The sequence below is a fragment of the Orcinus orca genome, chromosome X (assembly GCF_937001465.1).
Source record: "Orcinus orca chromosome X, mOrcOrc1.1, whole genome shotgun sequence".
NCBI lineage: Eukaryota > Metazoa > Chordata > Mammalia > Artiodactyla > Delphinidae > Orcinus > Orcinus orca.
This window is the reverse complement of record NC_064580.1, coordinates 21,603,252-21,630,000: the sequence shown is the minus strand read 5'-3', so window position 1 is coordinate 21,630,000 and position 26,749 is coordinate 21,603,252. Positions and strand designations below refer to the sequence as shown.

The window sequence follows — 26,749 nt, the reverse complement described above, 5'->3', positions numbered from 1 at the left end:
GGAAGAAAGAGAACACTCCACCAATAAACTGTAACTTGGAGGTGCATGAGCTCTCTGTATAAAAGCTCTGATCTTGAGAATATTTGAAACATTTGTTCATCATGGGGCCATGAAAAGAACGAATAATGGATTTCTTTCTCTTCTAGACAATCACATATGCCTAAGGACAGCAAGTAGAGAAACAAGTTCTTAATTTTGAGGACAATCATATCTTTCTTCAAGTGTAGGAATGACATTTGGGTATTTTAATTAGAAATTCCTTAGGAAAGTCAATCAAGTGGGCAGTTAACGACAGGAAAACTAACTTGCTGCTAGAGAGATGGTTGGTAGACAATTAAAACAAATGCTGTAGAAACCCCGGGTTAAACGTCTGGATGCCTAAAACTAGGTTATTTAGCTTGAAAAATACTTATACAACCACGACCACCACACCACACACACACAGTTAGAAATCAATCTTTCAGTTAGGGCATATTTCTAACTATTCAGAAGATCATTTTTCTGCCTATTCTCAACTTAGTCAAAACAGATTGCCCGCTCTTAGAGAAGGAAATAGATGAGCTTCTTATAGTATTAACATTTCCATGGTGAAGATTTTGATAGACTAAACACAGAGAGAAAACTCAGAATTCTTCCCAAGAGTCAAGAATCATGCTCTGCTCAATGAGGTCTGTAAACGAGCTGAATAGTTTTGATTTGGACTCTTCATGCTAAATAAAGGCCTAACATTTCACGTGCTGAACATTTCATCTACTGCGGAATGTGAACCCACAGATAACCTTTATTCCCATCCAACTGTTCATTAAGTAGAGCACCAGATTATTCACTAAAATGTTTCAGATTTCCCAAAATGTAGCCATAATTATTATTTTAAAAATATCTTCAGACAAACCTACTTGGTTCTTTTTTCTTGACGAATACAAATTATTCTACTCCAAAATCACAAGACTAGAACTCTATGCTTTTACTCTTCATCCTAATGATCTAATACTTGATTTTCATTTAATGAGTTCGATTTTAAAGAAGATAATGCTACGTTATATGTTAACTAACATATAAGTAGAAATTATAGGATGATATTGATCAAAGTCAAGAGTCTTACCTAATAGAACCAGAGCATTTTTTGGGAAATGCCTTGCCAGCGTAACCTCCACCTAAGTTACAGTGAACTTTCAAGTAACAGAAATTTTGTTTAGATGACAAATGACATAATGAAACACTAAGAAAAATCAAGTGGGAAATGTGGTGTTTTTTTCTTTTAATTTTAACTTTTGAAGAGAAAAAAACTAATTCATATGAAATGTGTTAAAAACCAAAACAAAAACTTTGAAAGGAGCCTTCTTTCTAATGCAGACAGCTCACTCACTGTTCTGGAACTTTTCCTATATATTTATAAAAATTAGACGTTCTTCTTTAAAATGCCACACAAAAGCATTGAAATTTAAAAGATGTTTATTCTGATTTCTTTGGAAAACTAAGCTATGAAATGGTTTAGATGACCACATAAACACAAAGTGTTAGCCAGTTGGCAGTTTTTTAAAATCACCACACGGGAAGGGATAGTTAGGGAGTTTGGGATTGACATGTACGCACTGCTGTATTTAAAATGGATAAACAATAAGAACCTACTGTATAGCACAGGGTACCCTGCTCAATTATGTAACAACCTAAATGGGAAAAAAATCTGAAAAAGAATAGATATATGTATAACTGAATCACTTTGCTGTACACCTGAAACTATCACAACATTGTTAATCAACTATACTCCAATATAAAATAAAAAGTTTTAAAAAAGTAAAACAGAAATAAAATCACCACACTTGAGTTTACAGCTCTAGTTGCCAAAGATAGGTAATATTGATTTTTCCTCCTCTGATCGAAAATCTGAGTGACCATTTAACTTCATTTTATTTAGGCAGCAATAAACTACAATACTTCCTGATTATATTCTCATTTTTCCTTAAAAGCAAAAACTTCATTACTAAAAATACTGCTCATTAATGAGATGAAATGCCCAACAGAAAAATCAAATCATTTTCCTCTGTCTTTTCAAAATTTTACAGTTTCATACAAAAACCGTATCATTTTATTTTAAAACAAGTACCAAACCTCAGTAAGTTGCATATGTAAGACACTCATTATGGATACTTACTTCGTAGTATTTTTTAATGCATCGTCTAATGTCCATGATCAATTTGTTGCTCAGCTGTACCATAAAGGTCAGAGGCGAAGCCTTACAATCGATGTTACTGCAACGATACAAGCTGGGCTCCATATCGGTTCCCTACAGAAGTCAAGACAGACAAGTACACAAAAGGTTATAAAAGGTTTCTTGTGCCTAAAAACTTACATGCTGTCCTGGTGTACAATATTTTAAATTCATTTTATTGGTAAGCTTTTTTTTTTAACATCTTTATTGGAGTATAATTGCTTTACAATGGTGTGTTAGTTTCTGCTGTATAACAAAGTGAATCAGCTGTACATATACATATATCCCCATATCTCCTCCCTCTTGTGTCTTATTGGTAAGTTTTTAACCTTATTTTCTCAACCACTTTCCTCCCAAAGATCCCCTCAGTCACCACATACCTTCTACTCTTGCCACCATCATAATGGAGTACAAAGCCCAAGGGAAAATCTTGAAATTACTTTTTTTACATTCAATACACGACAGACTATGGATAAAATAGTTTCCCCTCTGAAAATACCAGTGAAGTCGCATTATTGGAAATAAACATCCTTCCTAGAGATACTGATCAAGAATTTAAATTTGCACTTAATTCATTCCAAGGCAAAGCAAGAGCGTTAACGACAACAGTTTGCTCCATACTGCCAACTTAATTTTAAGAATAAAGCCTAAAACTTAAGCGTTACACCACAAAGTGATCACTTATTGTTAGCTTAGCAAATCTAAAATTTCTGTAACCACTGCCCCCCAACAAATGAAATGTATTTGGGGGAGGGGAGAGAGGAGGAGTAAAAATTTGAAAAAATGAACTATTAGTAGTTGGAGAAAACGTTTTGTTTTGTTTTAAACAAAGACAAAGCAAATGTAATATTCAGGGAAACTGTTGGGGTTTCTGGAGCATTTGTTTTCCTTCTTGATACTTAAACATCTTGGTTTTCTGCTCCAATCTGGTACATAACCCTACCCCGCCACACGAAGCAATTCCAGGTGGAAGAGATTTTAAGAGCTTGACATCGGGCTCTTCCACAGTTAGCCCATCTGCAAGTCGTCAAGCCTCCATGCAATTAACTATCTTATTTACAGCTGTAATGAAGCAAAACTCAAGGATTTAGCAAGTATTGCTGATCTGTGTCTGCCTCTTCCTTGCACTTGCTTCCAAAGACTGCTTTGTTTTGATTCAAAAAAATGCAAAACATCTGCTGTTTGTCCAAATTAACTTAAAATAATTACTTTTAATTTAGATAAAGGACGTATTTTCTTTCAGTTTCAAGGTTTTACGTGGTTCTGCTGCCTACTCATTTGCCAATGGCTAGTACATGTATAACACTGCAGTGGAATCGAGTAGATTGGCTAAGTTTCAAGTTCTGATCCAAGGTCAATGATACATTTTTTGGCAGTACTTCTTTAGAGAAATGTCTCCCTGTGACTTTTTTAATGCCTGATATGCAAAGACAGCAAAGATAATCACAGTACCTTTGTCAAAAAGGAGGCAAGTGGGATGTGTAAAGATAAACAAAAACTTTCCAAAAACACTTAGTTCCCCATTAACTTGATTTAAGATAAAGGAAAATATTGCTCTAAGCCTTAATAAATTGGGCCGGGAGTGGAGAAATACAGGTTGCTAATTAAGGAATTACAATAAAAATACTTTAAGATAATTCAGAGTTTTTAAGAGATTCCATTTAAAAAACCAAGGCCAAGCATTCTAGGAAGCCAAAAACAATACTCAAGCATACTCTATTAAGAGGTTTCAAGCAGAAATAAGTAAGCTGTGAAGGCAGAATTCATATGATGCTAAAATTCTTTAAACACATAAAAACCTGTGTTTTCTTTTTCCTTTTTATACACATAGTAGAGAGAAAATGGACTTTATACTAGTTCACTCACAAGACAAACAAACAGAAGAAACAAAAGCAACTAACCGAACCATCGAAGACGCTATCATAAATATTCTCAGTTCCACATATAGGGCATGGACATTTGAACCTTTCACAGTCCCTGTATTTCTCTTCATCCGTGAGCTGTGCTGGGCCACCAAGGAGAGCATCATTCTCTTCATCTCTGTGATAATGATGAACTCTAAATTGGGTGGCGTCAAGTCCTATTAATGTTAAAGAAAAAATAAATTCAGAAAGGTACAATTATTTAAATTCCCTTCTCCAAAAATACTCCAAAGAAGAGAAATCAGAAAAGAATTATTTCAAATTCATGCACATACTACACAACTATTTGAACTCAAGATAGAGGCTCATATCACCAAGACAAATGACTTCCTTTTTTAAGGAGATTATAAACAAAACAAGTAAACTGCACCAAAACAATGCAGAGACATTCCACTGGACATTTGCGTTTGGAAGCAACTACTTCTATAGGATGGTTTTACTATTTTCTTAAAGTTACGATGAAAATCTCAAAAAAATGTGCACTGTTAAAATCTCCTAAAATCAAAGTATCACCATTAAAACTGAAAATAGAGAATAAAAATCCCATTATGGAAAACAAGTTCACTGCTATTACAACTCCTTCAAGCGCAGACACCACTGCTAACCCTGATTTCAATGCAGTGGTCGATTCCATCTTGGCTCAGTAGTTAACAGCATGTAGGTTGCAATCTAATTCAGTGGTTAAAATTCAGTAGCAGCATCTGAGTCAAAACTCAACATGTTTTTTTTTTGGTGTTCTGAATTCAGAAATTTAAAATATGTGCAAAAACAATGAATCTACAAACTCTATAGGCCAAAATGTCCCCGACAATACTGAAGCCAAATATACCTTCTATATTTCAATCAAAACAACACAAGAAATCAATCGATGCATAGTTTACACGATCTTGTTTCCCCAAACTATTTGAGAAAAGAAACGATTGTAAGGCCAACCAATTTAACTTGCCTTTGACCAAAGCACATATGTCAAAATGTACTATTTGGATTTACACTTAGATATTCCACACTGTATCTTACAACATTTTCTTGAAAGCATTCCTTAGCAATCCCAAAGAATTCTAGGCTTCTGAGTAATCTAAAGAAAGCTATCATTTGTTTTAGTATAAAGGTAAATAAGTAATAAAAACAGTCACTGAGCAAAAAAGTTCAAATACCAAAAACATCTAAAAATTATTGTAACTCTATCAACAGCTTGCATAGTTAGATAATCTAACAGATGTATTCAGAACTCAGTGACAAGATCCTAAATCCCATCTGGTCAATTGTCAAGTGACATCTCTTTAATTATAAAAGACTTAGGGCTGACTGACACAGTGGAAAGGTGCTGAACAAAGAATGAAAAGACTGAGACTCTGAGTCTTGGTTTTCTCACCTGCAAGATGGAGCTACTACCACCACCATGCACTTCTGGAGTTTAAATCGGATGTTAGGGACAAATCATTTTCAGTGGTGCCTATCACTGGTAAGCACCCAATAAATGCCACGTGAATGAAAAAATAAAATACTGGATGAACATCATTTAAACCACCATTTAATATTCATTCAAAATTACAAATTTGGAAAAATATATGAAACGCACGTTCGTGTTGCACAGCAAGTTAATAGCTGCTCTTTGTAGTAATTAATCAAAGTGAGTATTTCCCAACATGATAGTGTATAATAAAAACAAAGACTACACATTCAAAACAAATTGAAAAACTGTTCTTGGTTACTGTAACATAGGTCACTTGGCCCCAAGGCTCACTATACATTTTTATTTTACAAGTTACCTATAGCTTAAGAGCAACAGCAAGTTCGTGAAGTGTGGGGGAACATACACCCTCTCATTTAAAGACAAGGAGGGGCAGAGGAGTAAGAGAGACCATGCCCACGCCTGTGAATGGTGCCATTTCTTCTCTGTAGTGAAGGGCAACTGCTGCAAATTCCTGAACCGCTAGCTGTGGATCCAACTGTATTCACATAATGTCTTGCTTTATTCACGATTATGAGAAAGTAGCTCCACCTTTTCTCTGATGGTATAATTATTCATCAATTTCCCAGGCCAATACGATTCAAAAAGTAAGGAAACAGAAAAATAATAAGTGTTTTCTGAAAGACGAGCTTCTTTCACAACCTAAATATCAAGGAACAAAACAAAGCTGGCTTTGCACATAGACAAAACTGGCTGGGCTCTAACAAGGAAGCAATGAAATCTCTTTCTAGGCCTCCCCACCAGCCATGCCCACTGAGTGCACCTGAGGCTTGGGGAGGCCTGCCTGCTGAGCACACCACAACTGGACATGGGCTGCCTTGCTACTTACGGAGAAAAGCCCAGCAAGTGACCAAGAGTTATGAAAAATTATCAGGCCTTATGAAATGCCTACTTTAAATGTCCATTTCCACAATCCTTATCTGCCCATGGCAGCAACAAAAACAAATGGCCTACCTAATTACTTCAGATTTATTCACAAGCTGATTTTTTTTCAAGAGAAGGGACTTCACCTCAGCACTCTTGGCCATAAGTCAGTGGTAAATTTTTTAAATATAAAGGGAGAAGACGGTGTAATTACCTTAAAATATTAGGTATATAACGATCCTTGTACAAGAAGTTACTTGGATACAAAAATATCACAAAAAAGTGATTTCCTTGGAAGGATAATTATAAGTTCAACAGAAAAATCACGGAGGGCTAAGTTAAATCTTTTTAAGAAAACATATAATTAGTCATGTTAAAAAGTATGGATCATTGCTGCTGGAATCCTTTTTTAAGGTCAAAATCCATGCTTAAACCGCAAACTTATTCAACATATAAATTAATTTTTCCAAATCCGCACAAAATTGGCGATAAGCAGCTTATTTCGAAGTTTCAGGAAACTTAAAAAAGTTTTACTGCTTAAACCATAACTCGTTAAGGCTGGAGCGAAACAACAGGGAAAAAGTATCTGGTGCTGCCACCTAGAGGTAGATTCTGAATTTTAAAATGTACAAAACAGCTGCTACATAGAACTCCATTCGTAGTTACTGTCCCTCCAAAATGAAGCACTATTGTCAGAAATGACATTAAAGCAAAATCTTTATAATCACAGTTTCCATACATGCATATACAGGGCATAATCAATATTAAACTGCACACCATACAGTAAGTAATCACAGTAGTCTTTGAGCGAGCAAGAGATAACAAAACTGAATTCCAAGTTCCTTATCTCTTCTAATGAGAGCTTTCTCTGAACAACTGGCTTAAAGAAACAAACTTTATGCCCCAGCTGAAAAGAGATCTTCCACTTCTACTAGACTAGCTTTTGACAGATGACTTCAATCATTTGGTCCAGCACAGAGTATAAGGAGGAGCAACCTCCTTGGGCTTGGCACCAGTTACGTGGGGGAAGAGCAGGAGTGGAAATGATGTGTGCTTTAATTCAACCCTGTGGCTTGTCGTGACCCAGCCGCACCGTTTTGCTTGGGCTGCAGTGGGGGAGTGGGGGAGGGCAACAACGACGAGACGGGACAGAGGGGCAGCGGAACGAAATTAAAATACTGTCATTTATAATTAGAAAACTTATAGGATCTCACATTATTTTGGCAACAGGATCAAAGCTCTCATGTTTCAAGAAGTATTTATAGAAAGTAACATCACAGGCACTGGAGGGGATGAGTTCAGCAGTGCCGTGTTATACTTAAGATCGCCACATTCTTACCACACATTTAGCACAGAATTATTTTTTTTACCACAATTTTCTAACAATTGTAAACTATCTGTTTTTAGAATGTTCACTTGCCTCCGTTTCCAAGGAGTATTTAAAATACTCCAAACTCAAAGCATTGGGTTTACACTAAGGCTGATGCGTCTGACTAAATAATCTTCTTCCTCCAAAAGACAAGGTCTCTATTAGTGCAACTGCAAATAACTACAGTAAAGTCAATTACATGTGTTCATACAACTGGGGAAGAGGGAAAAATCCATATGAATGAAACTCCAGATGAGTAGAGTAACTGGTATTCCCAAGCAGTTGTCTGTAATATGAATCACTCAAACTACTAGGGAAGCTAATTAATGAAGTCTTACTGTGAATATTTTTTTCTAAAAATTTCTTCTAGCAAATGAATCCTTTCCACGAATCCAAGCTTTCATATAGCTGGACTTCTTAGAGAACAATATACAAACTGAAAACTTAGTAGGATTAAAGAAAAGATATTTAATGAATTTTTAAAAGGTGACTGCTATATCCATAAAAGCCTCGTATAAGAAAGTGCATAGCAGCTTTATTCATAATAACCATAAATTGGAGACAATCTGATGTCCATCAACAGGAGGATGAATAAACAAACTGGTATAATCTACCATGGAATACTACTCTGCAATGAAAAAGACAGAATATTGACACGCAACAAGATGGATGAATCTCAAAAATACGCTAAGTGAAAGAAGCTGAACACAAAAAGTATATAACAGAGGAGATTATTTATATAAAATTCTAGCATAGGCAAAACTAAACTATGGTCCTAGAAATCAGATGAGTGGCTGCTTTTGTGAGGGGGAGGGTATGGACTGGGGAGAGTGCAATGGAACTCTCTAGGCAATGGAAATATTGTTTTGATAAACTGTTTGCATAATACTCTTAACGCTGTACGTTTCATGGTACATAAATTATACTTGAAAACAAAAACATTCCAAACAGAAGATGTTTGTGATATATACTAAAAACATTCCAAATAGAAGATGTTTGTGATATATATTTCCAAAGAACTCATTCAGAATATAAAAGGAATGCCTGCAAATCAATAAGAAAAAGACAACTCAACAGGAAAGCAGAAAAAGACTTGGACAGCTCACAAAAGAAGATATTCAAATGGCCAATAAGCATAAGAACAGGTGCTCAACTTTATTAGTCATCCAAGAAACACAAATTAAAACCACAACATTATGCCATCACATAAAATGGAGGAGAGAGGAAACACCAAGTATTGGTAAGAATGTCGAGCACTCAAACACTGCTAGTAGCGGGTCTAAATTAGTAGGACCACTTTGGAAAATTGGTAATATCTACTAAAGCTGAACATACATGTTCCCTATGACCTAGCAGTTCTCCATCTAAGTATATACCCAACAGAAATATATACAATTGTTCAACAAAAGACATGTGCAAGAATGCCCAAAGCAGCACTATTCATAACCACCCGGAGTGGAAAGAACCCATAAGTAGGTAAGTCACACAGTGTAGTATATTCATACTAGACAGAAATGAAGTACGACCACATGGACCTATCTCACAAACATATTGAACGAAAGTAGCCAGACATAAAGAGTAAAGACATAATTTATACAGCATCGAAATATAAGAACACTTCATCTATGATGTTAGAAGTCATGATAGTAATTTTCTGGTGGGGCAGGGAGGATAATTTCTAGAAGGAAATACGAGGGAGCTTCTGAGAATGTAGTAATATATTGTTTCTTGAGCTCAGGACTGACTACACTGGTATGTGTTTACTTTAGCAAAATTCCTCAAGCTGTTCAGTTAGGCTTTTGCATACTTTTCTCTATGTATGTTATACAAGAAATTCACACTGATTTCTCATACCACATACAAAAATAAATTCAAAATGGATGAAAGACTTAAATGTAATAAGACCTGAAACCATAGAACTCCCGGAAAAAAAAAAGTACATTCTTTGACATTGGTCTTAGATTTTTCTGGATATGTCTTCTCAGGCAAGGGAAACAAAAGCAAAAATAAACAAACAGGACCACATCAAACTAAAAAGCATTTGCACAGGGAAAGAAACTAGCAACAAAATGAAAAGGCAGCCCACTTAAATGGGAGAAGATATCTGCAAATAACGTATCCAATAAGGAGTTAATATCCAAAATATACAAAGAACTCATACAACTCAATACCAAAAAAACAAACAACCTGATTAGAAAAATGGGCAGAGAACGTGAATAGACATTTCTCCAAAGAAGACCAACAGATGGCCAACAGGCACATGAAAAGATGCTCAACTTCACTAATCATCAGGGAAATGCAAATCAAAACCACAGTGAGATATTGCCTCACACCTGTCAGAATGGCTATCATCAAGAAGACAACAAGTAACAAGTGTTATCAAGGATGTAGAGTAAAGGGAACCCCTGTGCACTGTTGGTGGGATTCTACGTTTTTACAACCACTGTAGAAAACAGTATTGAGGTTCCTCAAAAAATTAAAAATAGAACTGCCATACAATCCATACAGTTTCGCTTCTGGGTGTTTACCAGGAAAAAACCAAAACACTAACTCAAAAAGATTCATGTACTGCAATGTTCACTGCAGCATTATTTCCAACAGCCAAGATATAGAAGCGACCTAAGGACCCATCAATAGATGAATGGATAAAGATGATGTGGTGTACACACACACACACACACATGAATATTACTTAGCCATAAAAAATTGAAAGCTTGCCATTTTTGACATGGATGGATCTAGAGTGTATTATGCCAGGTGAAATAAGTCAGAGAAAGAAGAATACCACATGATCTCACTATATGTGGAATCTAAAAGCCAAAACAAAAGGAAAACAGAGTCACAGATACAGAGAGCAAATGGGCGACTGCCAAAAGGGAGAGGGAGTCAGGTGGGAGGGGATAGGCAAAGGGGATTAAGAGGTAGAGAGCTCCAGTTATATAATAAATAAATCATGGGGATGTAATATACAGCAGAACGAATATGGTCAATAATACTGTAATAACTTTGTATGGGGACAGAGGGTTATTACACTTACTGTGGTGATCATCTCATAATGTTTGCAAATGTCAAATCACTACACGGTACACCTAGAACTAACATAATATTGTACATCAACTATATTTCAATTAAAGAGAAAGAAAATTCACACTGAAGAAGGTAGGAAAAGTAAGTAGTAAGTATCTCTCATGATATATCTCTGAGTTTGTTTCAAAATGTGTTAGATTGCAACCAGACATTATGTACCTCCTCACAGATGTACACACCATTACCTAGGAAGTCGGATTAGCAAAAACTAAAATAAACTGGACTGAAATATGGGCAGCTCTTTAGATCTAACTACCATTTTACAGGAAATAGATGGGACAGAGGGATGTGTTAAAGGATACCACTAGGATGCAATTGGCAAACTCCAGAATAAGGGACATTCCACATGACAAAAATCACCAGTTTCCTTAAATAAATTGGAAGGATCAAAAAAAAAAAAAAGAAAAAATAGAGAAGATTAACTATCATATGGACTCTGACTGGATTCCAATTCAAAGGAGGAGCTTCTTTTTAAAAGAAAAATGCATTCACAGTACGACTGGGGAAATACATTTATTGGTTATGTGATGAAATGAAGGAATTGTGGAGTTTTTTTCCTAGTGATAATATCGTAGTTATGATGAAAAGGGGGAAACCTTGTCTTTTAGAAATGCAAAATGAAATATTTAAAGATAAAATGATATGTTGTCTCGAATTCACTTCAAAATCATCGGAGGAGAAGAAGGGGAGTAACATTGGCCACAGTTGCAGATGGCTGAAGCTGGGTGATGAGCATCTAGGGGTTTCTTACACAGTTTTCTCTACTACTGTACATGTTTGGAATTTTCCATAACAAAAAAGTTTAAAATATTGTAGGATCTAATTTAATGATAAACAACTGACTATACAAGTGGCAAACAACTGAAGCTGCCTTCCACCACCGACAAACCTCTCCATAAGATAAATGGAAATTTTCTGAGGATTTTAAAAGAAATAATATCCAAACCTTTGGGTTAAATAAACTCTCAGGAGTCTTATTGTCCTGCAAAAGATAACTCCCAAAATCTTGATGAAAAGAAAAAATTCTTTTCTGCCTTTTTTTTTGGACAGCACCCTCATAACCGCATGTGATTACTTGTAATGCCCTTGATGACAGCCCTGAACGTGAATTTTAACTTAATGAAACCTGTACCTCTGAACAGGAAAAAACCCTTATTTTTAGACCTGAGAAAACACGGTAACTTTATGCTGAAAAAATACTTGGAAAATAAAATAACACAAATAAAACAGACCAAGACTGCTTCTCTTACACAAAGGCCTCTCCTCTCCAGCTATGTTGGTAGATTAAAAAAAAAAACAAAACCGTTTTTTTCCCTTCTGATTTTGTAAAAACTGTCTTATTTTTAGGATTAAGAGTATTTATATTTTTTCACCGAGGAGGAACCTAATATTCACCACCTTTACTCGTTTCTGTCTTATTCATATGTATACATTTAACATAGTTTAAGTATTTGTGCACAATGCTGTATTCAGCTTTTCATTTGTTACGTCTTATCCATTCTTCTATAGGCTACACAATCTTGACGTCATTTTAGTATGCTTAATATGATGATCTTAAAAATTTTGATCTATACTTAATAATACAATATTGTATACCTGAAAGTTCCTGCGAGTAGATCTTAAACATTCTTACCACGCTTCCCCTGCCCCAAAAGAGTTAACTACGAGAGGTGATGGATGTGTTAATTATCTCGATCTTGGTAATCATTCTACAATATAAACGTGCATCAAATCACCATGCTGTACACTTTAAAAGCATACAATTAGGGAATTCCCTGGTGGTCCAGTGGTTAGGACTCAGCACTTCCACTGCTGGGGCCCCGGGTTCCATCCCTGGTCGGGGAACTAAGATCCCAAAAGCCGCACAGCGTGGCATGCATGCGTGCGTACATACATACATACATACGTACATAGAATTATATTTGCTAATTATTCCTCAATAAAGTTAAATTAAAAAAAAATTGATCTAACTTAAATAATTTGAGAAATCCCCATTTTCCTTTGGAAACTCCAAGCTTTACAAAGTCAGAGTTCGAAACCACTACACAAAGCAATTATTCTAAACATGCTCTGGTGTGGCTCCAGGTTCTTAGAGGTGTGCCTGAGTCAAATGAGCAGCACTACCTCGGGCCCTCAGCACAGGGAGCCAGTGACACAGAAACAAGCACCGTGTGCTCGCCTTATAGGGACTGCGGTGCAAGGCAGTGTAATGGATACCCTTCATGAGGCTCTCTGTGAATTCCCTTGTGTGTCCTGAAGAGCAGCTGGGATGGCCTGGGCTACCCCTGGAAGTCGAAGCCCTGCTGCTTATCACTGGGCTGGAAGGACAAGTGGGAGGTGGGGACAGGCAGCCACTCCCGACTCCACATTGGCCTCTGCAAGGCACATGCCCACAATGCCTCAAACGCCTCCATTTTTACAAACTCTTCCCAGGTGGCCCCAGCTAGAAGTGGTCTCTGCTTCCCCCAAACACTGAAACTCCTTTATTCTACCTCTTTGGGGACATGTACTTGTGCTGTCCACTAGACTTCCCCACAACAGGGAAATTGACTCAACAGGCTGGGCTGTGATGTGAGTAAGGGAGCCACGGCTGACTCAACTTCGTATCCCTCACAGCACCCATTACACTGCTGAGCACGGCAGGTCATCAACATTCATCTGTTCCATGGATGCATAAGTAGGTTGGGACTAAGTAGGCTGGGACCATGAGCCATTTGATAACGTGCTTGGAATGGCGCTCCAGCCTGGAAGGGGCGGTTCTTACCCACTGAGAAGACTTACTATCCTACACTGCATTTGGTGTGATCTTACTTCTGAAATTTTACTATGAATTATGTCACAGAAAATATTTAAGGTTTGGAAATGCTGGTCATGTAAGTACATTCTTCTGAGAGCTTCATCATGAAAAGAGCAAAGTCTTGATCAACAAAGTAATGCCTGAGGCACTTGCTGGTGGCATCGTTCCACTCCCAACCACCTGTGCTTTTCCCCCACCGCCACCCCACCACCTTTTGTAGGTATATCTCCCCGGGTCTACCAAAGGCACCCCCAAACATGGCATGGTCCGCTGCTGCACTTATTTTCTTAGAAGATATCACGGTACCCTGTTTAGTGACAAAAAGCACCTTCTGTAAGGTGGGTGGTATGGGCCATTTTTTAAAAGGGGGGATTATTACTCCCCAATCTAACTCAGGAACACACCAGGTTAAGTGTGCTGTCTTGTTCTAAGCACTACTTTCACAGATTAAATGTTAAATTCTCATGTTCTTCAAACATCAATAATTTCTCAGGACCAATGAAAAAACTGCCCTGATAGGCAAATGACTGAAATTTTATCACTGACCATGAAGAAAGGTATTTGACAGTTATTGTACAAATCATTCCTCATCGGAGGAAAGATATTATATAATTTTAAGTACTGTTATGCATAAAATATAAATTTATTAAAAGATGAAATTCAGGAATGAACTTTAGAATATTCTAATCCCCAGCCTGTTTTGCTAGGTACAGAAGACTATTTGGATGTTGGAGCATACTGTGAATATTTCACCCACAGAATATAGAGAGCTTTCATTAGAACAAGAGAGAAAAAAGAACCCTATAGTCTGGAGAACAAAAGCTGAGAGTTCCAAGTTTTAGTGGCCATGTTTCCCATAGGGCTATTGTATAAGAAGAGTAATACTACATTTTTTTCTATTCACAGATGGAAAAGAGTAAAATTTAGCTTTATTTAAGCCCAACAGCAATAATCTTGCATGGGTTTCAGAAAAATGATACACTTTTTACTGTGGGATAATGAGGACCATTAGTTATTAGGGAGAACAAATTATTCTCTTTCAATACAACAGACTTATTCATTCACTCATTTAATAGACTGTCCTCTCTCCTTTTCACTGAAACGACCTTCCCATACAGAACACCTGGCCATGCAACATGCCACCAGACAGACTTCAGGAGGTATCCTGATGGGGAGAAATAGAGAATTTCCAAAGCGAAGCCACAGGATAAAACCAACACTTGATGCTTGCCTTTCATTTCAAGGAAAGCAGTATAAAAGCAATAGAAAAAGAAGTAGTTGAAAAATATAGTTGCTCTCCACAAAACAGTCTGAAAAATAAAAAATCATGAACTTAATAATTTTTCTAAATGAAATTATGCCATTATTCCTGATTTCTTTATACTAGCTAAAAGGACAAAGTAGCGAACTTCACTGAAGTTTCTACACTGTCATACATTTGATTAACCAAAGATAAAAACTACATTAAAGGCAAGAGAATTATTTTATGTCTGTGATTAGGCAGTTGCAGGGCTTGTATTTTATGTATATATCTGCAGACTTCAACTTATTTAACGGTGTCAGTTCACTAACGGCAGTTTTTTTTAATATAAAGAAAAACAGATTTAGAACTTTAAAAACAAATTATAGTAATTGTATGCCTATAGCTTGCACCTCTTAGAAACCATGCACCCCTAACACTCCTCCCCTTACTTCCCCACCACTTCCCTATCTCCTCCCTTCTCCTCTAAAACCACAGGCTAAGTGAGAACTGATAACAGGGGCCTCAAATCCCCTAGTGAAGAACAGCCACCCTAATTTCCACTTGGGGTAGAGGAATAAAGGACACAGATCAAAATGCAGCTCCCAAATACGGCAGGGGGCAAATGCCTGCAAAGACCTGCCCAGCAAGCTTCAATGTTTTCTACAGACCTTCACGGTGACTGGCACTTGCTGTTCTGCCCTTCATTACTGTGGACGCTCCTACGAGGAAAGAGGGAGAGATAAAGGACTAGGAGATTTACTACGAATGTAGATAGGTATGTGGATACCGTTGATGACGGCGGGGCTGCGGTGGGAGGAGGCGCACCGCGCCATGATGACAACTTCACATGTCTTCAGCATAAAAACTGCTGCCAAACAGCAGAAGACAAAAACGAGAAAAAGAAGGTACAAAGGGGAGTGGCAGCAGCTCCTTCAGAGCTACAAACACAGGCCCCTCAGCAGCTCCAAGCGGCTACCTGGCACCCAGAGCTTTCAGGTGATGGGGTAGGAGAGATGGGGATGTGTTGAGACCACGCACAAGCATGACGGGTCCCCTCTGTAGGCCGAGCCTGGTCAGTAATAGCAAGAACACTCTGAAGATGGGGCCCACTAGGCTACTGGCTTGGAAAATGATTTGTGAAAACTGGATTCATAAGACAGTCACAATGATGAGAAAGTTTCATCTTTAAGCAGCCACAATCTGCCTGCAGTTTAACTGATATGAAAATGATCTTAAATGTGACCCTGCAACCAACGAAATCAGTCTGGTCTCCTCCAGGTATGGCCAGTCTTGAGACATCTGAGCAGGCATCAGGCTGTTTACCAGCCAGGCTCCACCGCTTTCTACTCTACAGCTCTTCTGCCGAAAATACAAGGCTCCACCCTTATCTGTTAAACGTCACTCACAAGATGAAGCTTGTTCCAGCTACCTCTCCTCGGCTCTGGGCCACTGGAAACTTCAGAACCAAAGAAGGAAAGGGCAACGGTGAGCCTATGAAGCAGGCTCTTGATGATCCAAATGGAAAACCTGGAAGATCTACTCTAAAAAACAAATGCTTCTGCTGAGGGGCTGTCAGCGGCACTGGGGGTTTGCAGTGGGGTGAGGAGGAAGCACAAAGATGAAGTTCCCGGGCCTTCACACCCACGCCACCACGCTCCTGACTGAGGGCATGTGTCACAGCCTCCCAGAGCTAAGAAGAGGTGGTGGCTACAAGCACAAGCTTTGCAGTCATGCAGAGCTGGATCCCAGACCAACCACGGTCGGCCACTCACTAGCTATGTGACAAGACCAAGTTAGTTACCTCTCTAAGCCTCAGCTTTCTTCTCTGTAAAATGAAGGAAACAACATAGCCTCATGGGGTTACTGAGAGGATTAAATGAGATAACATATGCAAAGTACTTATTACAGTTTCCAATAGAGTAAGCACTCGAGGCAGAGGAGAGAAAAAAGAAGGAAGCTAAAAAATATTGTGCACTTACACTCCCTCCTCCCAGCTGAGGATTTATAAACATCATCAAATACAACTCAACTTTGAGAATACATTATATGATGATCTGGGTAGCAGAATTTTATCTTCCTAATTATGTTTTGCTTAGGCAAATGTCAAAAATGAGTTTCCACTTCCAGAGCAGACACTGATGGTGCGGGGGTGGGGGTGGGGGTGGGGGGGTGGCGGGACCCGCTGGTGGGAAGGAGCTCAGAAACATATTCAACAGGGGCAGTGTGGAAAGTATGTGACTTGATGATTCATCTGTCCAGTCTCAGTCCACAAACGCACAGAGAGCTAATGCGTGCAAATCCCAGGGACTAGAGGAGTTTGAACATATTTCTGCAGAGGCCTGGCAGGGGGCTGGGGCGTGGCCATAACAGGCATTCACTGCACACTCCCCGACCCAGGCCTGTGCAGAGCATCTCACACGTATCACTAATCGCTCCCTCAGAGCAACTCTAGAAACCAAGGCTGAGACCAAGCTTCAGAGGCTTCCCAAAGCCACAGAGCACATGAGCGACAGAACCAGTGTTTGAACCCAGATCCCTATGATGCCAAAGCCCGTGTCTTAAGCCAGACTTATTCAATGAGAAGAGGAGGAGGATTTTCCATGAAGTATGGACAGATTAAACAATGCCATATTTAGGGGACCCTGAGTACACTAAGTAAGAAGTCAGGCTAGAAATACAGGTTGGAGCTAAAAAGTTAGTCTATAACTGCCGAAGTCAGAGACTGTAAGATGTCAGTGGCAACAGGACTTATAGTGAGGAGCCAGCCAAGGACTTTATTAGGCACTTATTCTAAGAATATTCATCTTTGTGTACAATGGGATAGAGAGCAGAGAACTTAAAGCAATGTAACTCTCAACATGCTGGTCATCTAGAAAGGAAATCAGGGCTGGTTACGAAATACATTTCTAAGCAAGAGATGACAACCTGGTGACCTGGCAAAAAGTCTGAGAAACAACGAGGCTTCAGGGTTGGCTGGCACCTCCAGATGATGAGAAATTAGCAATCAACTAATTCCTAGAAGATAATGAGTCCAGTTTTAGAAGAATGTTTAAAAGCAAGAGCAGGATACTCAAAAGGAATCGAATACAACAAGTTAAACGTTTTAATGTTAAAAAAGCTGTGTATTCTCACTCCATACAAAAACACATTTAGAGACTGCGACAAGAGGAAACAATATTCAAGATACAATGAATCTTCTTATTAAGTGAAGTTCACTGATTAAAGTGACAACGATGTAGGGACTTCCCTGGTAGCGCAGTGGTTAAAAATCTACCTGCCAATGCAGGGGAAACAGGTTCGAGACCTGCTCCAGGAAGACCCCACATGCCACAGAGCAACTAAGCCTGTGTGCCACAACTACTGAGCCTGCCCTCTACAGCCCGCAAGCCACAACTACTGAGCCCACGTGCTGCAACTACTAAAGCCCATGCACCTAGAGCCCGTGCTCCACAAGAGACGCCACCGCAATGAAGAGTAGCCCCTACTCGCCGCAACTTCGCGCACAGAAATGAAGACCCACCGCAACCAAAAAAAAATAAATTAAAAAAAAAAGCAACAACAATGTATGCTCAGAGACTAGGAGGGCGCCGAAAATCTTCTCTTATCCTTTCTTTTGCCGCCTCTCTCTCTCCCCACTCATCATCTGTTGACGGAGTGCCTACCCTGGAGCAGGCATGTGCTTACAGAGGTAGCAAGCCTGTGGCGTTCATATAGGAGGGGAGATAGACATTAACCAAACAACCACAAAAATAAATGCTCAACTACAGACAAAGAAGTGCTTGACATAGTACCGTGCCTCTAAACAGGGCTCCTGATGGGTAAGGGATGACCGCACGGGCTGCTGTTGCCAGGCAAGGGGCTACGTGAGTTCGGGACACTTACCTAACCACGTTGCAATGAGGACAGCATCAATTCCATCTATTGGCTCACAAATTCGAGCCACAACTGGGTGGATCTGCTGGGCCAGGTAGTACTGGGTGTCAATGCTTAAATTGTCCTGCTTCTGCAGCTGCTCGGGTGCATAGGCCCTCTGACTCCCAGTGAGGTTTGACCCATCCTACAAGAGGACATGGTACAGGTAAAGTTGTGAGAAATTCAATCACAAGTACTTGCTTGGACAAAGAGAGGGACAACAATTCAAATTTTATATATTCAATTCCAAACACCACGAAATCCTTTTGGATAACAGTTCAAATTTTACGTATTCAATTCCAAACACCAAGAAGCCCTTCTGACCTATTGGTGAACATTTCATATGCAACTAACAGGAGGAAGATCAAGGAGAACAACTCACCCACTGTCCAGGAATGTAAATCCAGCATGTGTTGTGTTCTATTTTTTGTTGAAACTCGAAACTAACAAGATGGCATGACTAGATTAAACAATTCCACCTGCCATATCACAGAAACACACCGGGAAGACTTGCTAACAAAGGCCTTTTAGGAGTCATGACAAAAAAATGTGTGACCCTTTTATTATGTTAACTCAATCCCTCCTTGCAAGAATTCTAGTCCTATTATCATCTTAAAGACAGGGTGTGTGTGTGTGTGTGTGTGTGTGTGTGTGTGTGTGTGTGTGTGTGTGTGTGTGTGTGTGTGTGTGTGTGTGTGTGTGTGTGTGTGTGTGTGTGTGTGTGTGTGTGTGTGTGTGTGTGTGTGTGCGCGCGCGCGCGCGCGCGCGCAACGGGGAATAGACGAGTACACAAAACCCAAGAGCACTAACTTATGTACAAGATATAATAGGTAAGAGTAAAATTAAGAAAGTCGGCTTGGTGGAGTAGAGTGCTCTAGGAGCAAAATATCTGGCCACTGGAACGAAGGGCATGCCATTTTGCGCTGTTTATGCGGCTCCTCCTCAAGAAAAGGAAGAAGGGCCAGAGAGCCTCTTTTCAAGGCCTTCCTCTTCTCTTTACTGTCTAAAAATAGAAGTTGTGAAACTCTATATAATTGGTCCATATACAGTCCTGTGGGTGATGTCATCATCATCTGTGAATCAAAAAGCCATCACCACTCTACTGGACCAACATCCAACAACTCGCTCCACTCTTCCTCTTGTCTGCAACAACAGAATTTATTATTCAGATTCGTAAATTTTAACTATTCACAGTGCTCAGCTGCTCTGCAAAACTGATTGTAATGTGAATCCTATTCTTTCAATCCTGCTACAATCAGTCCCTTCTCAGCTCACTGCCCAGCCCAAAGCAGAGGCAACCTTTCATACCGTTGTCTTACCACAAACTGGAAGCACTGGCTTCTTTCTCTGGCTAGGCTCCTGATGGAAACAAACTGGGATGTTTATCAACTAGGTTCTACCTATGCTAAGATATAATGAAATAACTAGAATGGAAGCAAACCTCAGATTAAAAGACTTGCTTATAATTATTTTTCAGGAGTTCACAATACAGTAAAAGAAATTAGGCAGAATTAATCAACTTTAATTGTTGCCTTTTTAGAAGTTTGATTTGTTAGATGAGAGTAAGGTGACAGCCAATGACAAAAAGTGAAAAATCCTTGGACAGTGTCTTTATGCACCACAACTATATTCAGACTGCCTTTTAACAAACACATGAAATCTGACTGATTTATAGAATTGTAGTTTCTTTTTAAAACTGGTCTGTCCTTAAGATTATAGTAATGTTGAGTTTAAAAATTTTTAATAAAGAATAAATACAAAATTTGTAGAGGCAAATTATTATTTTTTAAAAACGGCCCTTGAGTTACTTTCCAATATATCATTAGATGTTCTCATGTCAGGCATGTCTGTAAAAAAACAGTTGAAAAAGTTCTAAGCATATTCTCAGTTGAAAAAGTTTTTTCCAAACATATTTCTTATTGTATGTAAAAGCATCTGAGCTCGGGCTTCCCTGGTGGCGCAGTGGTTGAGAGTCCGCCTGCCGATGCAGGGGACACGGGTTCGTGCCCCGGTCCGGGAAGATCCCACACGCCACGGAGCGGCTGGGCCCATGAGCCATGGCCACTGAGCCTGCGCGTCCGGAGCCTGTGCTCCGCAACGGGAAAGGCCACAATAGTGAGAGGCCCGCGTACCGCAAAAAAAACAAAAAAAAATCTGAGCTCAAACATGACTAAATTCAAAACAATTGGTAAGATGACAGGTCTTCCTGTGTTACGTTGGAAAAACATTTAGGCTGTGACATAACATATATCCCTCAAAGACCTAATTCTCAAACCTAGCAAGACCTAATTCTCAAACCTAGCAAACATTTAGGCTGTGACATAAGATATATCCCTCAAAGACCTAATTCTCAAACCCATGGTATATGCAAAAACACATCCCATACACCTTTAAAAATAGACTGAGAAGCAATGTTGGTCTTCCTTGAAGTGCCCATGTAGTAATTTGTGAACTTCTCAAAGTACATACTTTACAGAGACAACCAGATGCAGACAATTCATTGAAAACTATGAGGTCATCTTTAGTAGGAAATCAATGGAAAAAAAGTTTTAACAGATGACAAGTGGCGCCCTTAAAACAATTATGTTAAAGGCATGCCTTATGAAAATTATGTCCAATGAAAGTTAAACAGTTAAGGATTTAACACTTAACCAACAAGTGGAAGTTGATTTAAGATCTCAGCAAATAATTCACATGGTTTAATAAGACTATGAACTACAATATAAATTACATACCACAAACATTACTCTCTAAATTCACCTGAATTTATAGTCTGAATAAGTTATCAGTAGAGTACTATGTTCAAAATGTAAATTTTAAACAAAAAAGAACCTGTTTAGGAGATAGGTTATTCTTGAAGGGCACCTTTGCTTACAGCAGTAAATAGTTCTCCTAAAAATGTGTCATCATACATTTTGTGAAACATATTCTAAAAATATAATTGTGTTAGGAAAGAGGAAGAATAACCTGAGTGCTTAAAAGCAAAAGAAGTAGGCAGCTTTGGTTAGCAAACATGCTGAAAGTGGGCATGTCCCACTGCTGGGGGACAAAGGCAAATTAAAGTCCTACAGCTTTTCTTGGGATACAGTGAGAAGAATAAACCAATAAAAGAAACATGAACTGTTCTTTTAACAAGCAAATAAGTTAACACCCAGCACCAGTCGAATGGGAAAAGGGTTGAAAATACATCAAATTGGATTTAGCATCAGCATTTTGAGCTCTTCTTATATCAGTAAGACCCGAGAAGAAGAAATCAAAAGACCTCAATATTCAGACATCAAGGAATATAAGCTTGACTTTTGAAATACAGTGATCATAGGACCATACATCTCCATTCCAGGTTTAGCCAAAACATAATTGTGGCTTGATTTCATTTTTAGATGCTATTTCAGAAAACCTATATAATTTTTCAAAGTTGTATGTTGCCATCTGCTCCTGTCATTAATAATCTTAACAGCTTTTCCATGTATGTGAATACCTAAGTGGAAAAAAAAAAAAAACCTAGCCTATTTACCAAATCTTTATTTGCATAATATGAAAATTGTTTTTTTGAGATGAGACTTGTCAGAGGCAATATGCAAAGCACATTAAGGGCTTGAGCGAGTCAGACATTTATGGAAATATTTTCCTGCAGGAATTGGCTTTCTGTAACAGTTCTTAATCAAGGGTAACCCTAGGAGGGAGACAGAGTCAAGTGCTGATTCCTGTCCATGTACTTAAATCATTTGTTATGTACATCATCTACAGTACCAAGCAGATATTAGCAGACGACTTCTACATTTTGAAAAGGTTCTCTGATTGCAAACCACATTGACTGTACTTTGACAAAGATCAATCACATTGAAGTTTAAGGCTTATCTAATTTTTTTTTACTGTAATAACAAAAAGCAATATTTAATTAATTAAAAAGAACAGTCTTATTGAGATGAATTATGCCTTTTGGTAAACAGACCACACCATAGTAACTGTAAAGAATCTGGATAGAGGCTTTGACTCTGACTTTTTTTTCAAGCAGGGAGAAGGGATGAGACCCCTCCTTTGTTCCGACTGGAGTTAAGTGCTTTCAAAAAACAAAAAAACCCCACAAAACCAAAACCCTCTTCTGTTCTACCCTTTCTCCCTATCTCTGGCTGTTAGAGGCATGCTACTCTCAAAAGAAACTGGTCAGCGGTTTAAAACTGTTCCAGAAGACCTAGAGGTTCCTGAGAGGTGTCTCATGGAACAGGAAGAAGACAAGAGGTGGGTTCTAGGCCCCCTCCACTCAAAAAAAAAAAAAAAAAGGACCTGGTTAGATAATCTGTGTTTTCTTATAAGGTATCTTTTTAGGACATCTCACCTTTCTCCATAACCATGCATTTCGTATTTTTTTTCAAGTAATTATTTGAACAGGCTAGTGAAAAATGCATTTACTCTCTTTTGGTAGAATAATATTCAGAATGGAAACTGCTGCAAAAGGAATGATAAAGGACTACTGCTGGATATACAAGCAAACTGGTAGACATTTTCATTCAAGTTAATTTCAGATTGAAACAGCAGCTACTGTTATATACCTGTCTCACCAAAGTAATTTCACTCAACCAAAACACTAGTCTCAAATGTTTTATAAAAATTTTAATAAAATGTCATACCCCTGACTAATGTTTTTAAATGCTGCAAAACCAACCAAGACTAAACCCTCTCTTTACAGCATCAATTATTTGGCAGAGTACTAAACAAGACACCATGGAGAGATGGATTTTACTATGGGCTCGGAATTGGTGTAAGTCTTATTTATTATGACAGTTTTACCTGACAGATGACATACGACACAGTATCTCCAGCTTTCACCTTTCTGCCTCCTTGAGAGTTTATCCAGAGGGCAACATGTACATGAGGTAGGCTTTTTTTATCAGGATAATCCTGGGGATCCTTTGTCAACGCCTAAGAGAAAAAGAGGGAACAAAAAGCCCCAAACTTTAAAATAAAACCTTTCTCACACAGATATACACTAAACATATCTCTGCTAGAATCACACCAGCCACATAAACATAAAAATGACAGCAGCTGTATGTAGAAAACACTGCCACAGGATCTTCAGACATTCTATCCTCAAGGCTCCTCTCTCCTTCATTAAGTAACTAATATGACCAGATATAACCCTGAAAAAAAAGAAATATGAGTTTCTGGGCCATGGCACAGAATACTTGGATATAAAGATTAAGACTGTGAATTCAGTCTTCTATGCAGCCTTAGAGTTCCTCTTAATGTCTGCAATTCTCCCACTGAATTAACTGATTAGTTAAGATGAATGGATAACGGTTACTCTGACTTAATGATCTGTTTCTCAAAGGCTTCTCGAGCCTAAATAAATCCCTAAGGCACCAGAAATCACTGGATTTACTCACACTGTCAATTTAAGCTCTCCAAAGGCAGAGTGAATGAGTTTTTAACAGAAAGTAAGCCCCACGAGAGCAGGAACACGTCAGCCTTGCCCACAGCTGCATTCAGAGGGCTCGGAACGATTCTTGGTGTGTAGCAGCAACCAAATGTTTGCGGAAGAAATTATTTCGCTCACTCTGCAATAATTCACTAAGTTCAAGCACTGTAAAGTACTGCAAGATGAATAAGACAGTCACTGGTCCTAAGTCACCTGCCATTAGCAGACGATTCCGCATTCCACAAAAAAACTCTCTAAAATAAGCTACATGTGCCAGAAGGGAGTGGTAAACTAAGTGTTACCGAGAGTTTAGAGAGGCAAAGATTGCTACCATCTGAGAGCAGAAATCACGGAAGAAAAAAACGAACTGGCACATGAAGGAAAAAATAGATTTTAAGAAAAGATGACGGGGCAAGAACATTCCAGCAGAGGGAAAAAGCAAAAGTTAAAAGCAAGAGGTGAGAAAAAAAAAAAAAACGTCTATTGGACTGGAACTTAATATGCACAAAGGGAAGGGGTGGGTTTCAAAAGACAAGAGGAAGGACAGGGAATAGGGTGCTCCATGTCTAGATCACCTAAGTGTGGTCTGCAGACCCCTGAGGGTTAGCGACACCCTTTCAGGGGGTGGAGAAATCAAAGCTATTTTCCTAATAATACTATCTGCACTGGTGATATAGAAACAAAGGTCAGTAAAGGTGCTGACGCCTTATAAACATGAACCTGGGCAGCAGCACCAAACTGTACTAATACTCATTGTATTCGTCACCATGACACGCTCACAGTTTTTTAAAGTTCTTGACCCTTGAGTAGAAAGCTAATATTTTGTGTGACAAAATGGGAAGTATGCCCAAGGCACATCTACAGCATACTCAAGAACGAAGGATGCTCGAGGAAATGCATTTGTGCAACCATTTGAGTTGCAAGCTAAACTAGCTGGCTTTCTCAACCCAATTTTTATTTGAAAGAATGGCAGGCCAACTACTATTATTCTAACTTGAGTACCTGGCAGACAATCACTCAAAAAGAACCAAGCGAGTCTGCCACTTCAAGGAAAACACCTGACAGTATATATTGCCTATGATAATATTGAAGCTATCAAGCACCAATCAGAATTTTGGAAATTCTGTTTCCACTCCGGTGAGCTTGACAGCTTTCCAATACCTAAAGACTCTTCTGATGAGTAGGAATATTTTAAAATGTGGTTTTTGTTAATATACAATGAGATGTATCAATATTTTAGAAGATCTGTAAAACTCAGGGAACCAACATTTAATAAATTACAAGTGCATAACATCACACATGGGTAAAAGATCCATTCAAAGCACCGCACAGATGAAAAGATTTTAATGTAAGAATATGAAAAGTTCATTGATATGGTTTCCTATTTCCACAATACAAATAACCTTGCAGACAATACCACTTCTAGAGTACTGGTGTAGAATCAAAGAAGAATACACACAACTATCTTTAAAAATTACTGAAATACTTCTTTTTCCAACTACATATTTGTGTGAAACTTGACTTTCTTCCTATGCTTCAACTAACACCACACGTCACAACAGACTGGATGCACAAGCAGATATAAGAACGCGGATGTCTTCTACTAAACTAGACGTTAACAAGACTTGCAAAATAACACCATTCCTCTGGCTAATTTTTCTTTGTTTTGAAATATACAGTTATTTTTCATGAAAAAATTTTATTTTTGTGGGACTTCTCTGGCGGCACAGTGGTTAAAGAATCCGCCTGCCAATGCAGGGGACACGGGTTTGAGCCCTGGTCCGGGAAGATCCCATATGCCGCGGAGCAACTAAGCCCATGTGCCACAACTACTGAGCCTGTGTGCCACAACTACTGAAGCCTGTGCACCTAGAGCCCGCGAGCCACAACTACTGAGCCCACGAACCACAACTACTGAAGCCCGTGCGCCTAGAGCCCGTGCTCTGCAACGAGAAGCCACCACAATGAGAGGCCCAAGCACCGCAACGAAGAGTAGCCCCCACTCGCCGCAACTAGAGGAAGCTCACGCGCAACAACGAAGACCCAACACAGCCAAAAATTAATTAATTAATTTAAAAAATTTTTTATTTTTGTAAACATATAATGGGTTTACTGATATTTTTAAATAAACTAATAAATGCTTTTAAAACTTCTCAGTTTTAATTTCTAACAGTAAATATCAACATAAGCTACATAAACAAAAGCTCTTGCAGTCCCCAACTATTTTAAGAGTGTGAAAATGTCCTGAGATCAGGAAATTTGAGAACTACTGTAGTAGAATAAAGCAGGTCGTCAAACATGGCTGCACATCCCCCTGTTCTATACACTTTCTAAATCATACACTCAGTGTAGGAGAGTACCTAGAAGCCTCTCTAAGTATTTAAATCTTCTCAAACCTGCATTATGCGAAGTCTTGACTGACTTGGACGGGTAATACTGCATAGAAATTTTAATCAATA

The 26,749-nt window shown here is 38.6% G+C and overlaps 1 protein-coding gene across 4 annotated transcripts in view; it reads right to left on the bottom strand.

Moving 5' to 3' along the window:
• Positions 1–26,749, bottom strand: part of POLA1 (DNA polymerase alpha 1, catalytic subunit) — a 305,604-nt gene that overhangs the window by 141,612 nt on the left and 137,243 nt on the right. For 3 of the 4 annotated variants that reach the window (XM_033415099.2, XM_033415097.2, XM_033415096.2), the window contains exons 31-34: positions 23,663–23,794; positions 18,845–19,019; positions 4,111–4,289; positions 2,153–2,284 (exon numbers count right to left, since the gene is read on the bottom strand). In XM_033415099.2, coding sequence (XP_033270990.1) covers positions 2,153–2,284; positions 4,111–4,289; positions 18,845–19,019; positions 23,663–23,794 — 618 coding nt within the window. Of the gene's footprint in view, positions 161–2,152; positions 2,285–4,110; positions 4,290–18,844; positions 19,020–23,662; positions 23,795–26,749 lie in introns of all 4 variants that reach the window. The other variant, XM_033415101.2, reaches the window with a different exon arrangement.